The 16,210-nt window shown below is 41.9% G+C and overlaps 1 protein-coding gene across 1 annotated transcript in view; it reads left to right on the forward strand.

Moving 5' to 3' along the window:
* Positions 1-1,129: 1,129 nt before the first annotated feature.
* PLCL2 (phospholipase C like 2) overlaps positions 1,130-16,210 on the forward strand; it is a 252,714-nt gene continuing 237,633 nt past the window's right edge. Inside the window, exons 1-2 of the mRNA XM_088463343.1 lie at positions 1,130-1,213; positions 2,539-3,031. Coding sequence (XP_088319469.1) covers positions 2,735-3,031 — 297 coding nt within the window. The 5' untranslated portion in view covers positions 1,130-1,213; positions 2,539-2,734. The remainder of the gene's footprint in view (positions 1,214-2,538; positions 3,032-16,210) is intronic.

A 16,210-nucleotide genomic window follows, 5' to 3' on the forward strand; every position in this document is an offset into this window, starting at 1 on the left:
ACTACAGGTGCCAGTGGGACCTTAATGCCTGGGCATGCTGGTACTTGTAGTTCCGCAAGTGCCAGCATGCCAGGACAGGTATACTGACAGGGGTGTGCTGTGAGGCCAGGCCCCCTAGACTTGTCACACGCCCATGAGATTTGACCATGCCCCTTTTAAGTGAGCATGTGTGCCTACCATGTGCGCTGTGTCCCTGTTGTGCATGCTAATAGGTACAGGTTTCAGATTACGCTATTTCCATTGTACCCATTGCAATAGTGGCTGCGTTGAGCGTTGTAGTGCTATTTGTTACTTGTCTACTGTATTGTACTGTAGCATTTTACCCTGTAGTTCCTTATTGCTTTGAAGAAGGGGGTCAGGTGCGCTCTCTTTGGGTGTAGGGCAAGGTGTTGTGATATGTGTACTGGATGGTGTTGAGTAACTAAGGGACAGACGAGTAGGGGTCCAAACCATTTATTGAGTAGACACCCGAGCAACAACACCCAAACCGTTTATTGAGTAGACACACGAGCAAGACACGCTAGCAACAACACCCAACAGGGGGAGCACTTCCCCGGCGAGAAGCAGACCGCAGCACTGCATCTCCGGTGTCATAACCATCCGTCCGAACCAGGACGATACAAGACTCGCCCCTGCAAGTTACACCCCGGTCGCAACGATACATAAACAAAAACTGTCAGTGTTTTCCTGTTCTTTAGGGTTTTTTTCTGCTTGGTAAAAGTAATTTTGGCTTGATGTGACCGGCTGATACTGAGGTGAGGGTGTTCTCAGCTTGCAATGGGGACAACTTCGTATCACATCATTTCTGATTTCAGAGAGTACAGCTGCTTTAGCGCCTCAGCAGCAGCAATGAGGAGGGGAGCACAATAGGAATGATAATGGGTGTGTGATGAAGATGACAGTGTGTGAGGCTGGCGCCCGATCGCCTCAGCCTGGGGGATGCAGCCGCCCTCCGCTTCCACCCGCCTGGTGTATCTAGTCTGGGGCCGCAGGTGGGCGTGTCAGAGAAATGACAGGTGGGAGGAGCCACTGCAGGGGGAAGCCAACTCACGGGTTAGTTTGGAGGCCAATGAACGGCGAGCTAACAGATTGATTGACAGGGGAAGCCCCACCCCCCGCGGGTGTTGTGGTGTCACCCCGGCAGTGCAGAGCCAGCTCAGGGTGCCGGTGCTAGTAGCAGCTGCCGCTCCGGCTGGGGAGTCCGGGAATCAGGGTAAGTTCAATGCAAGCAAGCGCTGCTGGGGGTGGGAACGCTGTGCATTGCACACAAAATGCAGACATGCATGCCATACATCTAGCCTCATCAGCGAGCTGTTACATGCATGGAGACGTTCAACTCCACTTGTGTGTGAAAGATGAGTGTCCGTACGTATGTACACACCCTAACACACATATATGCAAATGTGAGCATGCATACCCACTCTTAGCTAGTGTGAATATGTATGTGTCTGCATGCATCCATGTATGTATGTGAACGCACAAAGTCAGGATCACACACGTCCTTCTGCTGCTATGTGATACAATAACCTGCTTTCTGATGACAGAAAGTGACCTGTCTGCAGTTGCTGGCAGCATATGGTGTGTACACACCTCAGGGCACTGCACAGCCTGGCAGGTAGCATGGCAGTAGCACACATACAATAGGACAATGCACACCTTGGCAGATAGCATGGCAGTAGCACACATCTCAGGGCACTGCACAGCCTGGCAGGTAGCATGCCAGTAGCACACTTATCAGGGCAGTGCACACCCTGGCAGGCAGCATGGCAGTAACACACATCTCAGGTTACTGTGCACCTTGGCATGCAGCATGGCAGCACACATCTCAGGGCATTGCACCCCCAGGCAGCATGGCAGTAGCACACATCTCAGGGCACTGAACACCCTGGCAACATGGCAGTAGCACACATCACAGGGCACTGCACACACTGGCAGACAGCATGGCAATAGCACACATCTCAGGGCACTGCACACCCTGGCAGCCATAGCTGTCACATTATGGGCTGCTATAGAAAAGTGGACAGACTGGCAATAGAAGGGGAGACGTCTGGATGTGCTGTGTAGTGTACATGTGTGATGGAGGCTTTGTGCTGTGTGTGTGTCTGGCATAGTACAGAGGATGAGCCCTGGGGCTTTCTTCTCCTCCTCCTTCTCCTCAGGAGAGCTTAGTGTGCATGTGTGTGTGTGACAGCTGGGGCACACTGAGGATGTGAGATTGCACGCACATTCTCACACTGCTTCCCATGTCATGATGTGTCTGTTTGTCAGGTTCTTGTGAAGGAGCACACACCATTCTCCAAGACATTACCTATGCCATTATGCAATGCATTCAGCTAAACAGGACAGGCATGTGGCATATACATAAAAGGCTAATAAATGACAGGCTATTGTTTCTGTTATATTTGCATATTTTGTTTTTATCCATTAATTTATATAATGTTTTGCACTGGACTTGCAAATAAATAAGGATGGTTGTTTTAAGCAAGTCTGATTACGTTGTTGTTCTCATAATTAACTTTATGTTATTAATTATTTCAGGTAACTAATGTTGAGGATCGAATTTTTTGTTTTTATTTATTTTTACAATTTTTCTTTTACATTACAACTGGTGACCCAGGTGCCAGCATAAGGCACTGGGCTGTGATCTTTCTGTGATCAATTTGGTTTGAGCTGATCTTGCGGAGGAGAGGGAAGAAGTAGTCATACCAGACAAGGCTCTACTGCTGACAGCCTCATGGCAGAAACAGGTGGGGGAGGAGTAGACGGTACTGGTGAGGGCACTGGTAGTGTTCCCTTACCAGTGGATTCTGCAATTGGCAAATTGACTTTAACCACTAGCAATGGCGACAGAGGAAGTGCAGAGAGTAACGGAGGAAAGTGCAGAATGGAGACTACTACTAGCAGTGGCGTGTCTAACGGAGACTGTGCTCCTGTGGATACCAAAGATGATAGTGGATCTGTTCAACCTGAGAGCCCTGGAACTGACAAAGTGGGCAAGCAAGGATTGCCTCGCAGGAGCAGTATTATCAAGGTGAGAAGACCTGCTGTCATATCTTTTGTTACTTATCACACATCTGTCATAGCAATTTCTAATAAGATGTACTAGTAGACTTTTGCTCAGTGTAATGAAACAGTACATCTATACATAGGATGACATTATTAATAATGTAGTCCAATTTTGCTGTTTATGTTATTGATCATTGATATGTACCAAGTGTGTGCCTAATCTTCAACCAAAGATTTCTAATTCTGGCCAGTTGCACAGATATGTATAGGCTTGTGTCAGTTGCCTTTTTATATGGTTTATATGGCTAAAGAGCATCTGTTGTGTACACAATATGGAGGCAGAGAGTTTGTGGGCTGAACTAATATTGCTAAGAATTCACTGGGACATACTAGGTGGTGTATCTAAATGCTTCTGGGCTATTCTGAAATATCTGATCTGGCGCTGCTTGGATATGAGAAGCATCAGCATTGTCTATTTAGTAGGTATTGGACTCATGATAGTTCTGAACTCTTGTAGGAGAGCTGTGCAGTGATGTCATTGCAATATTTCTGATTTAGAAAGCCTCCTGTAACTACAGTAGTAAACTCTGCACTTCTGTGGTTACAAAAAAAAGGATACATAAACATGCAGTCCTGAGCTTGAGTGGTATTTTGGATTCACAGTGTGCCCCAAGAGCCTCTGTGCGTATGCCACCTCTATTGCTATGTCACTGGTGGAAAATTCACAAGACATGGCTTCATAACGTACTAGCAGGTTGCATCCTCTTGAGTATTGGCTCCGCCAACAAAATGGATGCCTCAACTGTGTACAGGTTATGTGGGCACTTTAAAGAAATTGTTAATTTCCTTTATTCCACCATTATAAAAGCTTCAAGCAGAATTTCTAGATAATATAGAAACAATTACTGCTTACCAACAGTTTCAAGAGAAATGCTTAATGATATGTAACTTGGATGTATATTCTCACATACTACAATATGAAGTGAGCTTACTCATAATGATACCCTGTCTGGTTCAGCCATCATCTATTATCTGATATGATTAAAGCAGTTGTTGGTCTCTATACTTGAGCAGGTCGCATGCATCCAGCAAGCAGATCTTATTGTACCATTTGAAATGTAGCCATGTGATGTTGGTTCATGTTTTTCCTCCCCATTCCTCTTGTGTTTGTGAAAATTGTGTTCAGTGTGAATAAGCTGATTTTAGTATATAGGAATGGGTGTAGTTTTGCTGTTTCTCAGGAGAGGAGCTAAGAGTTGGGCTTGTGTCTACAAGAATGTATGCTTAAGACCCTTGTTTAACATTTATTTCACCATGACAAGTAATTGTCAAACTATTCTGGGAATAATGAGAAAAGTACTTTTTGGGTTTGAAGTGGACATTTCTGAATGTTACTATAGCTGCAGTTACTCTACATTGTACTAACAGAATAACTGCTTAAATTACTGTAAGTGCATTTGAGAACAGTGAGGCTCAGACAACCATTACCTATATTGGACCTTATTCGGAGTGGGATATAAACAGAATCACACAATGCAACTTTTTAAAAAGTAGCATTTTTGCAACATATTCAGCATTAGTTGGATTCACAAGTCTGCAACTGCGGCTTCTCTTCATGTATCTGTGAGATATGGCCAGAATACCACTGTAGATGTGACTTATCTGTGAGTGCTAAAATCACAGCACACAATGCAGTCACATTACGTTTGATGGCCGTATAGTGTATATAATAGGGGGCCTATTTATCAACAAGTTTTATCATATGCAATGAGTAATAAAACTTGTTGCATATGATAATGGTGCTCCAGCCAATAAGCTCCTAACTATCATCTGTTTGGAAAATGACAGTTGGGAGCTGATTGGCTGGAGCACCATTTATCATACTCAACAAGTTTTATCATTCACTGAGTATGATGCAATAAATAGGCCCCTCAGTGACTTGGAGCAACTGAAATGCAAGTGTATGTGTTATATATATATGTGTGTGTATATATATATATATATATATATATATATATATATATATATTCAACACTTAAATCTGTAGGGTTGCCTTCTTCCAACTGAGTATGAAGCATGCGTTATTTGTGTAAAACAAGTGTTCAATGCGGTATAAAGTGCCTTTGAAAACACTGTTCCAGCAGTTTAACAATATTTGCATAAACGTGTTCTTTTGTTGTTGTTGTTTTTTAAATATGTTTGCGACCAATCAGAGACAGTCTTGATCGTCAATGTGCAGCTTATACTACCTTGGTTGAAGAACCTGCACGTAGACCCCTCTAGCTAGCTACATTTGACACTTTTCATTGACCAATTTGGCTGCGTCTCGCATCTACATGTCCATGCACCCTTACTGTACTTTGGCTGAATGTGCATACCCACTTTCAGTGATTACATGCCAATTCCATCCCCATCCTGGCACCCTAGACAGTCAGTCGCAAGTCTGGCGCACATTTTAAAAAAAGGTGCACAGGGTGAAAATGCTCACATTCCGCATTAATGAAGAGTGCAAACTGCAACCGAAAAAAGCAACAACTTGCAATTACATCTGTCTGAATAAGGCCCATTGTGTGCGGGTCTTTCTCCTGTGACACAGTACTAATATTATATAATTGAAATTAGTAGTGAACATCCTGCATAAAAAGAAAAACAAATAAACCAGCATAAAATGGTAATGATAAATGATTCAGGCCTAAGCTGTCATTAGAGAAAGATTACAATCTACACATCCTTTTTCATTATCCTTGGAAGCTTGAATCCACCGTCATTTCTATTCCCTGACAGCCTTTGCCTACATCTGTTTTTCACTACAGCCTATTTGTACACAAGAAGAAAGGAGGAAGGAACTTATCAGCGCTTTGTCTACCCTGTATTCTGTTTATGTTAACCATTTGACATAACTTAACTATATACATAGAGAAGAAAATGCTTTGTTGGCACTTCTTGTAAGCTGTGCAGAAACATATATTGGTAGAAACCTACACTTCCCCTTGTATGGACTTTGGATTTTTTCTTCTTAGTAAGACCTGAATTAAAAGAGCTAAAATGTATTTATTTATTTATTTATTTATTTATTTATATCTTACCAGTATTACACATATTACGCAGCGCTTTCCAGAGAATATTTGGTCATTCACATCAGTCCCTGCCCCAGTGGAGCTTACAATCTATATTCCCTATCAAATGCACACACACATACACACTAGGGTTAATTTTTGTTGGGAGCCAATTAACCTACCAGTATATTTTTGGAGTGTGGGAGGAAACTGGAGGAAACCCACGCAAGCACAGGGAGAATATACAAACTCCACACAGTTAGGGCCGTAGTGGGAATTGAACCTACGACCTCAGTTCTGTGAGGCAGTAAATGCTAACCTGTACACCGTCTGCGCTGCCCAAAATACATAGCTATTAGCAATAGCCATAGGTGTGTTGGATTGAGGTACTGTGTAATATCTGTCAGTGAACTGTTGTTATTCATACCCATCGCCATTTATTTTAATACTAGAAAAATGCATATAAGTGGGTATGAGGCTGTTATTGTCTGATAGTGTTGTAGTAGTGTTCTCACCATAAATTCCCAGACGCCTGGCAGTTGATATTTATTTTCAGACCCGGATCTGGCTGGGGGAGTGCGAATTGGGCGTGTGTGGCTCAAAGTGAGTGATGGGAAATGCTATACCCAGTGTGCCTCCAGACGCTGCTCCTTGCATCAGAGAATGGGCATTTGTAGTACTCACATTAGTACGGCTTCTCACCGCAACAGAGACTGAGCAATCAAGCTTAGGGATCTGCTCTACCCTCCATTTTGACGCCACCAAGCACTGTGATGCAGCCAATATGAAACGTCAGTGCTGCACGAGAGTTGGCTGCATCACAGTGCAGCAAGGGTATTTTGCTGGGCGAGCCACCTAAGAAATGAAGCGCAAGGAGAACACTGGTTCTCTTTGTTCAAATTTTGGGAACACATCTTGTTCTATCCTCTGGTAAACAAATTGTCAAAGCCTATAGTGAGCTCCAGATGCTGGCCACAAATGCATGTAATGCACATTTGCAATTAGTAGCCTGCATTTTTACTGCCATTAAATAACAGGAATACAATGTCATTGGGTACCGGTCCGACAGGCCGCACTTTGCATGTTCTTACTTTGCGCTGAATAAAACATACCTGCTAACCTAAATTGTGTTTTCATTTCTCAATTATTATCCGCCTGCAGTAATCTGGGCTATATCAATTTAATGAACAAAATGGCATTTTAAACATCAATTGCCCCTGGTCATTGCACTAAAAATGTGGGACAAGCAGAAATGGAATCTTATCACATTTTAAAACTTTACCTAGTATGCCATCACCAATTGGACACACGTGTAATATTATTGTCATCGTTTTATTGACTAAAATGAAATAAGCATTACAGTATATCACTGGGTAAGACGCTTGCAAACTAGCATATTAAATAAGTAAATGTGAGCATTATTTCTATTGATGGTGTTCAGCATTTTATATGTATCACGCCTCTATCAGGTTTAGATTTTATCACATTCATGTGGTTACTTTTTCTATGCTCTTCATTACAAGCATATAAGAATGAACATGTAGTATTTTGTTTGCTTAAATATAATAAAAGTCAAACTTTGCTAAACCTTCTTAGCTATTGTGATTTACATACAATAAATAAATTGGCTACATCACTTTATAATGATGGGGATGATTCTGACCTGGGAGCAAAGCAGAAAAAGTAACTTTGTATGTTGAACAAACCCTATTGTAATGCAAGGGGTGCAGATAATTTTTTTTTTTGCATGCAGGGTAAATGCTTGCTGCTGTTGCATGTAGCCCACAAATGCTGGACAGATTTATTTTTACACTGCAATTTAAATTGCAGTTTGGACACATTTTACGACTTCCCCACCTGCAGTGCATTATGGGTTTTTTTTTTTGCTCCCAACTCAGAATCAGGCACAATGTTTTGTTTGGTACAATGCACATCGTGGCAAACTGTCATTACCAGCCGCGGCTCCTACCCTCTTAGAGGAAGAGGGTTCCCCCCGCCGAGAAAACTCACCCCGAGGGGGACTCACCAGTCACCGGCGGAGCAGCTACTGCTAAATCGATCATGTGAAAGGCGCCAGGACCGGCGAATGCACTCTAGCGGCGGGGAGCCGCACATGCGCATTTTTACCGGCTTCCAAAGGGGCTGCATCGTATGCAGCCCCTAGAAGCCGGTTAGGGCTGGCTGAAATACAGAGTAGTGGCTTCCTCCTGGAAGCCGCTCTCTGCAATAGCAGCCTGGACTGGCAGTCCCAGGGGGAGGAGACACCTCCCCCTGAGACTGCCTGTTGTGTATCTGACTGGCAGATGGCGCTTCCAATAGGAATCCACTGCCAGTCACAGTGTAGCGAGCGCAGTCACGGACTGCACTTACTATATTGAGGTGGCGGATTCTACTGGGGGGGACTGCAGCCTCGCAGCCCCTAGGCAAAATCCGCCACTGGTCATTACTGATGCAATATGTTTTTTGCTGCGTTTTACAGTACGGGACGTTGTGTGGAAGTACAGTGGCTAATCCCATTGAACATTATATTATGCAGTGTATATGCATAAGGTAATGTTTGGCCCTATGTGTGGTATATGCAGATCTTTTCAGTTTTGGAAGGACAATGTTTTGCATTTGAAATATTAAAGATAGAGTATTACAGTGTAGCACAGAAATGTAGCGCAGCCACAGTAAACTAAAAATAATGAAACCTGCCTAAGCTAACTGAGGTTTGGAGTCAGGTTTATGGAGCAGGGTGCCAACATCCTGTCATAGCATAAAGGAGGAAACAAAGTGTCTGCAGATTGTGGAACACGCGCCTTGTTGTCTTCTACTAAAAAAGAAACTAGTTTGTCCATTTTAAATGAAAAAACTGTATTCCCATGGATATAGTAACCTGCATTAATAATAACATAGTAATAATATAGTAACCTGCATTAATGAGTGGTTTTACCCTTTCGTGCTATTAAAAGGTACAGAGATGAGGTTTTCAGGAAGTACTTGCGTTGCAATCTAAGTGAAATGAAGTGTGAGAAGACAATCTGTAAAACATCATCAGCTAGTGGTATGCTGCTCCGACAAACACTGACCACAGGGACCACAGTAAAATATGCCACACAGTGAAGGCCACAAGGAAAAGAGCTGTAGTTTTCTAGAGGACCATTTTGTGACACGTACTTCAATGCATCCATGTGGAAATGCAAAGCCTGTGCTTACAGATGTCTGTACATAATATTGGCTGCAGAAGCAAAAGATGTCCTTTTCTGTGTTTGTTTTGTGAAGATCCCTTTGTGAATGGGCAGGGGTTTTCTCATAGGGATTAATGAACCCTAACGTGCTTACACATCCCTCTAGTTCCTACTCTGAGCTGCGATAAAAAACGGGATACTACTTGGGTACTGACCCTTAGGCAGTGGCGTAACTAGGGCAGGGCGAGTGGGGTGCGTGCCCTGGGCGCCGTTGGACCAGCGGCGTGGGGGGAGGGCGCTGCTGGCCACGGTAACGGCCCGCCCGCCCTAGTTAGCCAGTGTAGCGCCGACCGCAATGAGTGCGGTCAGCGCTACACATTTACACAGGACCGGCGCTAGGCTTCCAGCTCCGGTCCTGTGCTGCACACCTGAGCCCGTTCCTTCCCCCTGAGCGCTTGCCCAATGGCGCTAGGAGGCGGGCTCAGGCTGTGCATAACACGCATCGCCGCCAGCGCTGGCGGCGATGCGTGTGTTAAACAGCAGCCAATGTGAGTCAGATAGACTCTCATTGACTGCTGCAGCACCCACTGCAAGAGCCGGGATTCCGTCCAGCTCCTGCAGTGGGTAATGGGACAGACGTCATGACGTCTGTCCCATAATGCTGAGCGCGCCAGCCCGGGAGGACTGGCGGGCGGCGGGAGCGGCTTTGCGGACCGGAGCAGCAGCAGCGTGGATTCAGGTAAGTATGTTTTTATATATATATATATATATATATATATATATAATATATATTTTTTTTAACCTATCTGCACTACTGGGGGCACAACGGGGGAGGGGGTGGCTACTACTGGGAGGACCTCTACTGGGGGTGGGGGCATAACGGGGGAGGGGTGGCTACTACTGGGGGCACCATTATTGGGAGGACCTCTACGGGGGGAGGGCTACTACTGGGGGCACTTAATCGGGAGGGGGGATCCTCTACTGGGGACTACTACTTGGGGGGGGGAACTACCACTGGGGGCATTATAAAAGGGGCCTACTACTGGAGGCACTGCACTTGGGGGACCACTACTGGGGGCAATAATAGGAAGGGCCACTACAGGGGGCACTGGATAGGGGGGATCACTACTGGTTGCCTGCATAAGGGGACCACTACTGGGAAAACTGCATGGGGGGGGACTACTACTTGGGGCACCATATAAAGGGCACTGCATAAGGGGATACCGTTACTGGGCGCACTGCATTGTGGGGACTGCTACTGGGGGCACTGCATAAGGGGGAACACTACATGTGGCACTGTATTTGGGGGGGGCGACTACTGGGGGTACTGAGTAAGGGGAACTAATTGGGGGCTGTATAAGGGGGACCACTACTGGGGATACTGTATAAGGGGCACTACTATGGGCCTGCATAAGAGGGACCACAACTGCATACTGGGGGTACTGTATAAGGGGTACTACTGGGGTTAAGGTGCATATGGATAGGAATGTACAGTGTGAAAATAAAGGGGTGTGTCATGTTGACACACCCCATTTTTAAGTGACCATTCCCATTTTTTGCCACGCGCGCACATCGCCATTGCCCTTAGGGAGCGATTCTATTGTTTTATCGCACCCTATATCCTGCTCAGGAGTGTGGTGTTGTGATGTTCCTGGCGTACCCCTGTTGGAATAGTCGAACATCGGGAAGCTAGTCTTCACCCTGGACTGGATTCCGGGATCTTTCTGGTTAATGTAGTGATATACCTGCTTATTCCAGATTGTCTTATGGGATGTCAATCGGATGCTTTTTGTGTGTGTATTAAATCTAATGCTGGGTACACACTGGGAGATATATTGGTCGATCAATTGATTGACTGATCAGTTGTTCGGCCAATATACCTAGTGTGCGACGGCCAGTTTGTAGCAGTAATATGTCTGTGAACAGCGTCGTTAAGACATATTGCGTCGGCTGTACTGCACAGCTGATGCACAATATATCTGCAGATATTTTGGGGAATCGTGCTGTGTGTACGGGCGGTCAGCCGACTGCCCGTACACTTGCAGTGGAGGCCACGGGAGGGGGGTGCGATACGCCCCCGGCCAGCGGGATCTGCAGCCAGAAGACAGATGATGGTTGTTCAGTGTGTCTGAACAACCATCATCTGCAGATATATCACTCGATCTGCAGATATAAGTACTAGGTGTGTACCACACATGTATAAATGGAAGTGTGTCCAATAAATTGTACTAACTTTTTAAATAGCATACAGCGCTTCACTAGGTGCAATTTTTTTCTTTTGCATAAATCAATGGTGAAACCTTCTATAAACATCATGGTGGAGCACAATGAGATAAAGTGGCTTTCTGTCATAATATTTTATGTAAGCATATTCTTTTGTTTGTAAAGAGCGTTTGGTGAAAGTGCCCACTTTTTTACAACGATTTAGGGGGGGTGGAAGATATTTTTGTAACATTTACTGTATAATTTCACGGTTAAGTTTACTACAGCGCTTAAAAGATATTCTACCTTTATCACGGTTATGAAGCATTGGCATCAATGAGGTATGAAGGTACCTTTTTGTGGGCAATGCAATTAGCAGCAATGTGCTACCAAACTTCCCACAATGTTTGGTTTCACACATTTCAACGTATTACCGTAGCTCAACTTGTCTGTTGTAGTTGTTGAACTACAGTTTTAAATACAAGGTGGGTTGCTTCAAAATGCATATTAATTACTGTATTGGCATGTGCCTAGGATCTTTTTTGTTTTATCAGATTTTATTGTAATGTGTAAAATAAAGCCCATGTAAACACATTTTGTACTTGTTTCCATACAATGAGAACTGAAAACACAGTATTCAGATATCTTACAATACAGCTTCCTGATATATTAATAATAAGAGACTGATCTGCATAAAAAGTATGACTTTATAGTATATACCTTTTCCTCAATATCCTTCTTCAGGTTGGGGCCAAAAATAAAAACACCAATATAAATTCAATTAATAGGCTCATGGGGCACGTATGCATAATGACATTGGGGGGAATAAATCCCTGACATGGATGCAATGTGCCATTCAGGAACATCCTCTCAAGTTTTCCCTCACACCCCATAGAGTTATGAGGGAAATTATGAGCACTACCATAATCGGCAATAATGTGTGCATCCGGGCATCGTGGTGATGCTCAGAGGCATATTGCGCACAACTGAATTACCCCCGTAAAGTCTGGAAGTGTGTTTGATCTTCTACAAGGGAATATTGATTTACTGTAACAGATCTGGAAATGCTCAGGCGTTTGCCATAATATCCTGGAAGTGTTTGATCAGGCTCAGATGTGGTGATGATAGTAAAAACAAGATGATCTGAGAAAAATGCGCAGGAAACCTTTGAAAATGAAGCTGCCCTGTGTGACACAAATAGAGCCTTCACCACACTCTAAAGAAAGATAATAAATAATGAATAATAGTGTCCCACAAAAGCGCATCCACAAGTGTCCACCAGTTTGTAAAAGTTCTCTTACATAGTTTTTTCACATGAATTCTTTAGTCCACTTTTCCTTTTTAAATTTTAAGTGGCTTCTGTTTCCGGTTTTTAGGCTCCAGAAGATCAATTATATCTCAAAAAGAGAAGAATGGAAATACATAGCATAATACCATTTTGCTATTTAATCAAAATTTAATCACATAAACAAACTCACATTTGACAAAATAAAATAGGCATATATCACCATATCCCAGGTGAATAAAAGGGGCTCACAGTCTTATAGACAAATTCCTTCCCAGATGGTTCTTTCTTGGAGTAATTATCCCCGGATCCTAGGAGCTTATTCCTCCACATCCAGTCAGGTAGGTGTCAATTGCCGATAGTGCCCCAAAGACCCTCAGCTTAACGCGTTTCGGACTTTAATAGTCCTTCATCAGAAGCATGAGGAGAAGTGTCCACATATCCCAATATAAATACCCCTACTGATTAAGGAGAAACTCCCGCTTGACGCTACTTACGGCTCCGTCCGTAACCCGAAGTGCGTCACTGTATATCCGTACCCGGAAGTATGCAGCCGGATATGATGCCGTGCGTTCCAAGGTAATCGCTTTGCCGGAGATGGAACAATAGGACTCCGTTACCGGAAATCCTCCAGTGGATATTACCTCTTGCGTTCCAAAGCATAATACTGTCGTGTTATCCGGAAGTGTGTATCTCTCCTTATTTGAAGGATATGACATCATTCCATTAGGGGTGTTCCTCTTACAAAGTTCATATTAGGGAAAAGCGAACTCCCAGAAAATAGTAAAAAAGTCCAACCACATAGAAACATAAAAGACAATAAATTAGTGAAATAGCAAAATAGAGAGAGACAATATCACAAATATAAATAAGTAATATAAAAAATATAAAAAAGACTCCTAAAATTCATAAAAAAATCAAAAATTCATAAATAATTCATAAAAACCACTTCACTTCAAAATCGCTGTTTAAACTATAAGGTGATAAGGTTTTTAGTTTGTATATCCACTTCATTTCAGTTTTGGCTAATCTTGTTTCTACATTTCTTTCACGCCAAGTGGGATTGATTTGCTCTATCCCCCAAAATGCTTTAATATAACAAGGATTAGAATTATGAAACTGTTTGAAATGAGTGGGACAGAATGTGTAACTAAACCTTTTTTGATATTATATATATGCTCCGCCAGTCTGGTTTTCAAATTTCTAGTGGTCTTACCAATATATAAGAGACCACACTGGCATTCAAGAGCATATAGTATATTTTTAGAATTACATGTTATAAAATCATTAATAGGATAGATGTTACCTTTTACCTGAAAATTATTTTAGTAGTGCCATTTACTGTTTTACACATTTTACATAGTCCACATCTATGGAAACCTTGACTTCTAACACTAATCCTTTTTTGGGCTTCAATTGAGCTTCTAACAAGTTTATCTCTCAAAGATGGGGCATGTCTATAGATAAAATTGGGTTTTTCAGACAAAACACTCCCCAATATTGGGTCTTGCTTTAAAATTTTCCAGTTCTTTCTAAAAACAGTTTCTACCTCTTTGTATTGAGAATTAAAATTAGAAATAAAAGACCATTGTTTTGTGTCATTTTTGTCAGATATAGTTTTACCCTTTTCCAATAAGTCACTTCTTTCTATAGCATCTACTTTCCGTTGTGCTTCTTCAATACACTCCTTAGTATAACCTTTCTTTAAAAAACATTCTCCCATAGTTTTAATTTGTTCACTGCAAACCTCTGGTTCTGTACAGTTACGTTTTACCCGTAGGAATTGTACATACGGGATACCATCCAGACAATTTTTGTGATGTTGGCTTGTCCTATCAATGTAACTGTTGCAGTCTGTTTTTTTTCTCATAAACTTTTGTGTGTGAAGTTTTTCCTTTTATATAAATACTAAGATCTAAAAAAGATATTGCTTCATGACTTATACTAAAGGTTAAATTAATATTAAAATGATTGGTATTCAAAATTTCACTAACTGTTCTCTGGTACCCTGCCATATAAAAAGAACATCATCTATAAAACGTTGCCATAACACCAGGTTCACTCCCTGCTCCTCCTGTCGCCAGATCACTTGTTCCTCCCAATACGCCATGAAAAGATTAGCATAGCTGGGAGCAAACCTGGTGCCCATTGCTGTTCCTACTTGTTGCATGTAATAATAGCCATTGAAATAAAAATAGTTATTTAATAAAATACATTTTATACCTTCTAATATAAAGGATTTCAAATCAGAGGAGTAGATTGATTTCTCTAAAAAATATGAAACAGCTTGAAGGCCCTTTTCTGTTTCTATAATTGTATATAGTGTAGATACATCCGCACTCACTAATAAAAAATTACTTTCCCATTTGACAGTATTTATTTTCTTTAACACATCTCCTGTATCGCTCAAGTAAGCTTTTGTTGTTTTAACTAGTGGTTGCAAATAATAATCAATTACTGCTGAAAGATTTGATGTAATACTGTTACATCCTGACACTATCGGTCTTCCTGGAGGGTGGAGGGGGTCCTTATGGATCTTTGGCAAAACATAGATCGTAGGGGTCGAAGGTTGTTTTATGTTTATGAATTCATATTCTGATTTAGTTAAAACCCCTTTAATTAAAGCTTCATTTGTTAAAGATACTAAATCTTTCATAATCCTCATCAGAGGATCAATTTTCATTTTTTTATATGTATTCCCTTCCAATAGCTGTTTATTTAGCTCAGCCAAATAATCATCTCTATTCATAAGGACCACCCCTCCACCCTTGTCGTCAGGTTTTATAATCAAATCATTATCTTCTTTCAGAGATTTTAATGATAACCATTCCTTTTTGGTTAAATTACATTTTTTGTTATTTTTCTTTTTTAAGATCTCTTCTACTTCTTTTAAAACCATCTTGTTAAAGCATTCAATAAAGCTTCCCCTTTGATGGACAGGGTAAAATGTAGATTTTGGTTTGAATATGGGTTTGGAGGGATCTCCAATTTCCCCACATTCACCTTTTCCATTTTGATTAATGAAAAACTTTTTCACAGTTAATTTACGAATATATCTTTGCAAATCAACAAAAAATTCAAATGGATCTAATTGACTAGTTGGTGCATATTTTAAACCTTTTTTTAATACTTTAGTTTCCTCAGAAGTTAAAATCCTTTTACTTAGGTTAAAAATCTTAATAATATCTACATTATCATTTTGATCTTGATTAGCTGTCTTTTTCAGTTTTTTCCTTATCACTTTTTTTTGGCCTCCTCGTTTGCCCATTTTGGTTTTTCTTTTCTTTTTTTCACATACAATATTTAAAATCTCCTTTTGGTTCTTGGAGCCCATTCTTGAAAAGGAGATCTGATTCCATCTTCCCTTTCCAAAACCTGAAATCTATTAGGATCATATGGTATCAATGGTTTTCTAAAATTTAAAGGTTCATTGCCTTCCCACCGTTCATTATACCTCGGTTTATATATCTTTTGATTATAATTGTCTCTTC

Source organism: Taudactylus pleione, unplaced genomic scaffold (assembly GCF_031769625.1).
Source record: "Taudactylus pleione unplaced genomic scaffold, aTauple2 ptg000053l, whole genome shotgun sequence".
In the NCBI taxonomy this organism is placed as follows: domain Eukaryota; kingdom Metazoa; phylum Chordata; class Amphibia; order Anura; family Myobatrachidae; genus Taudactylus; species Taudactylus pleione.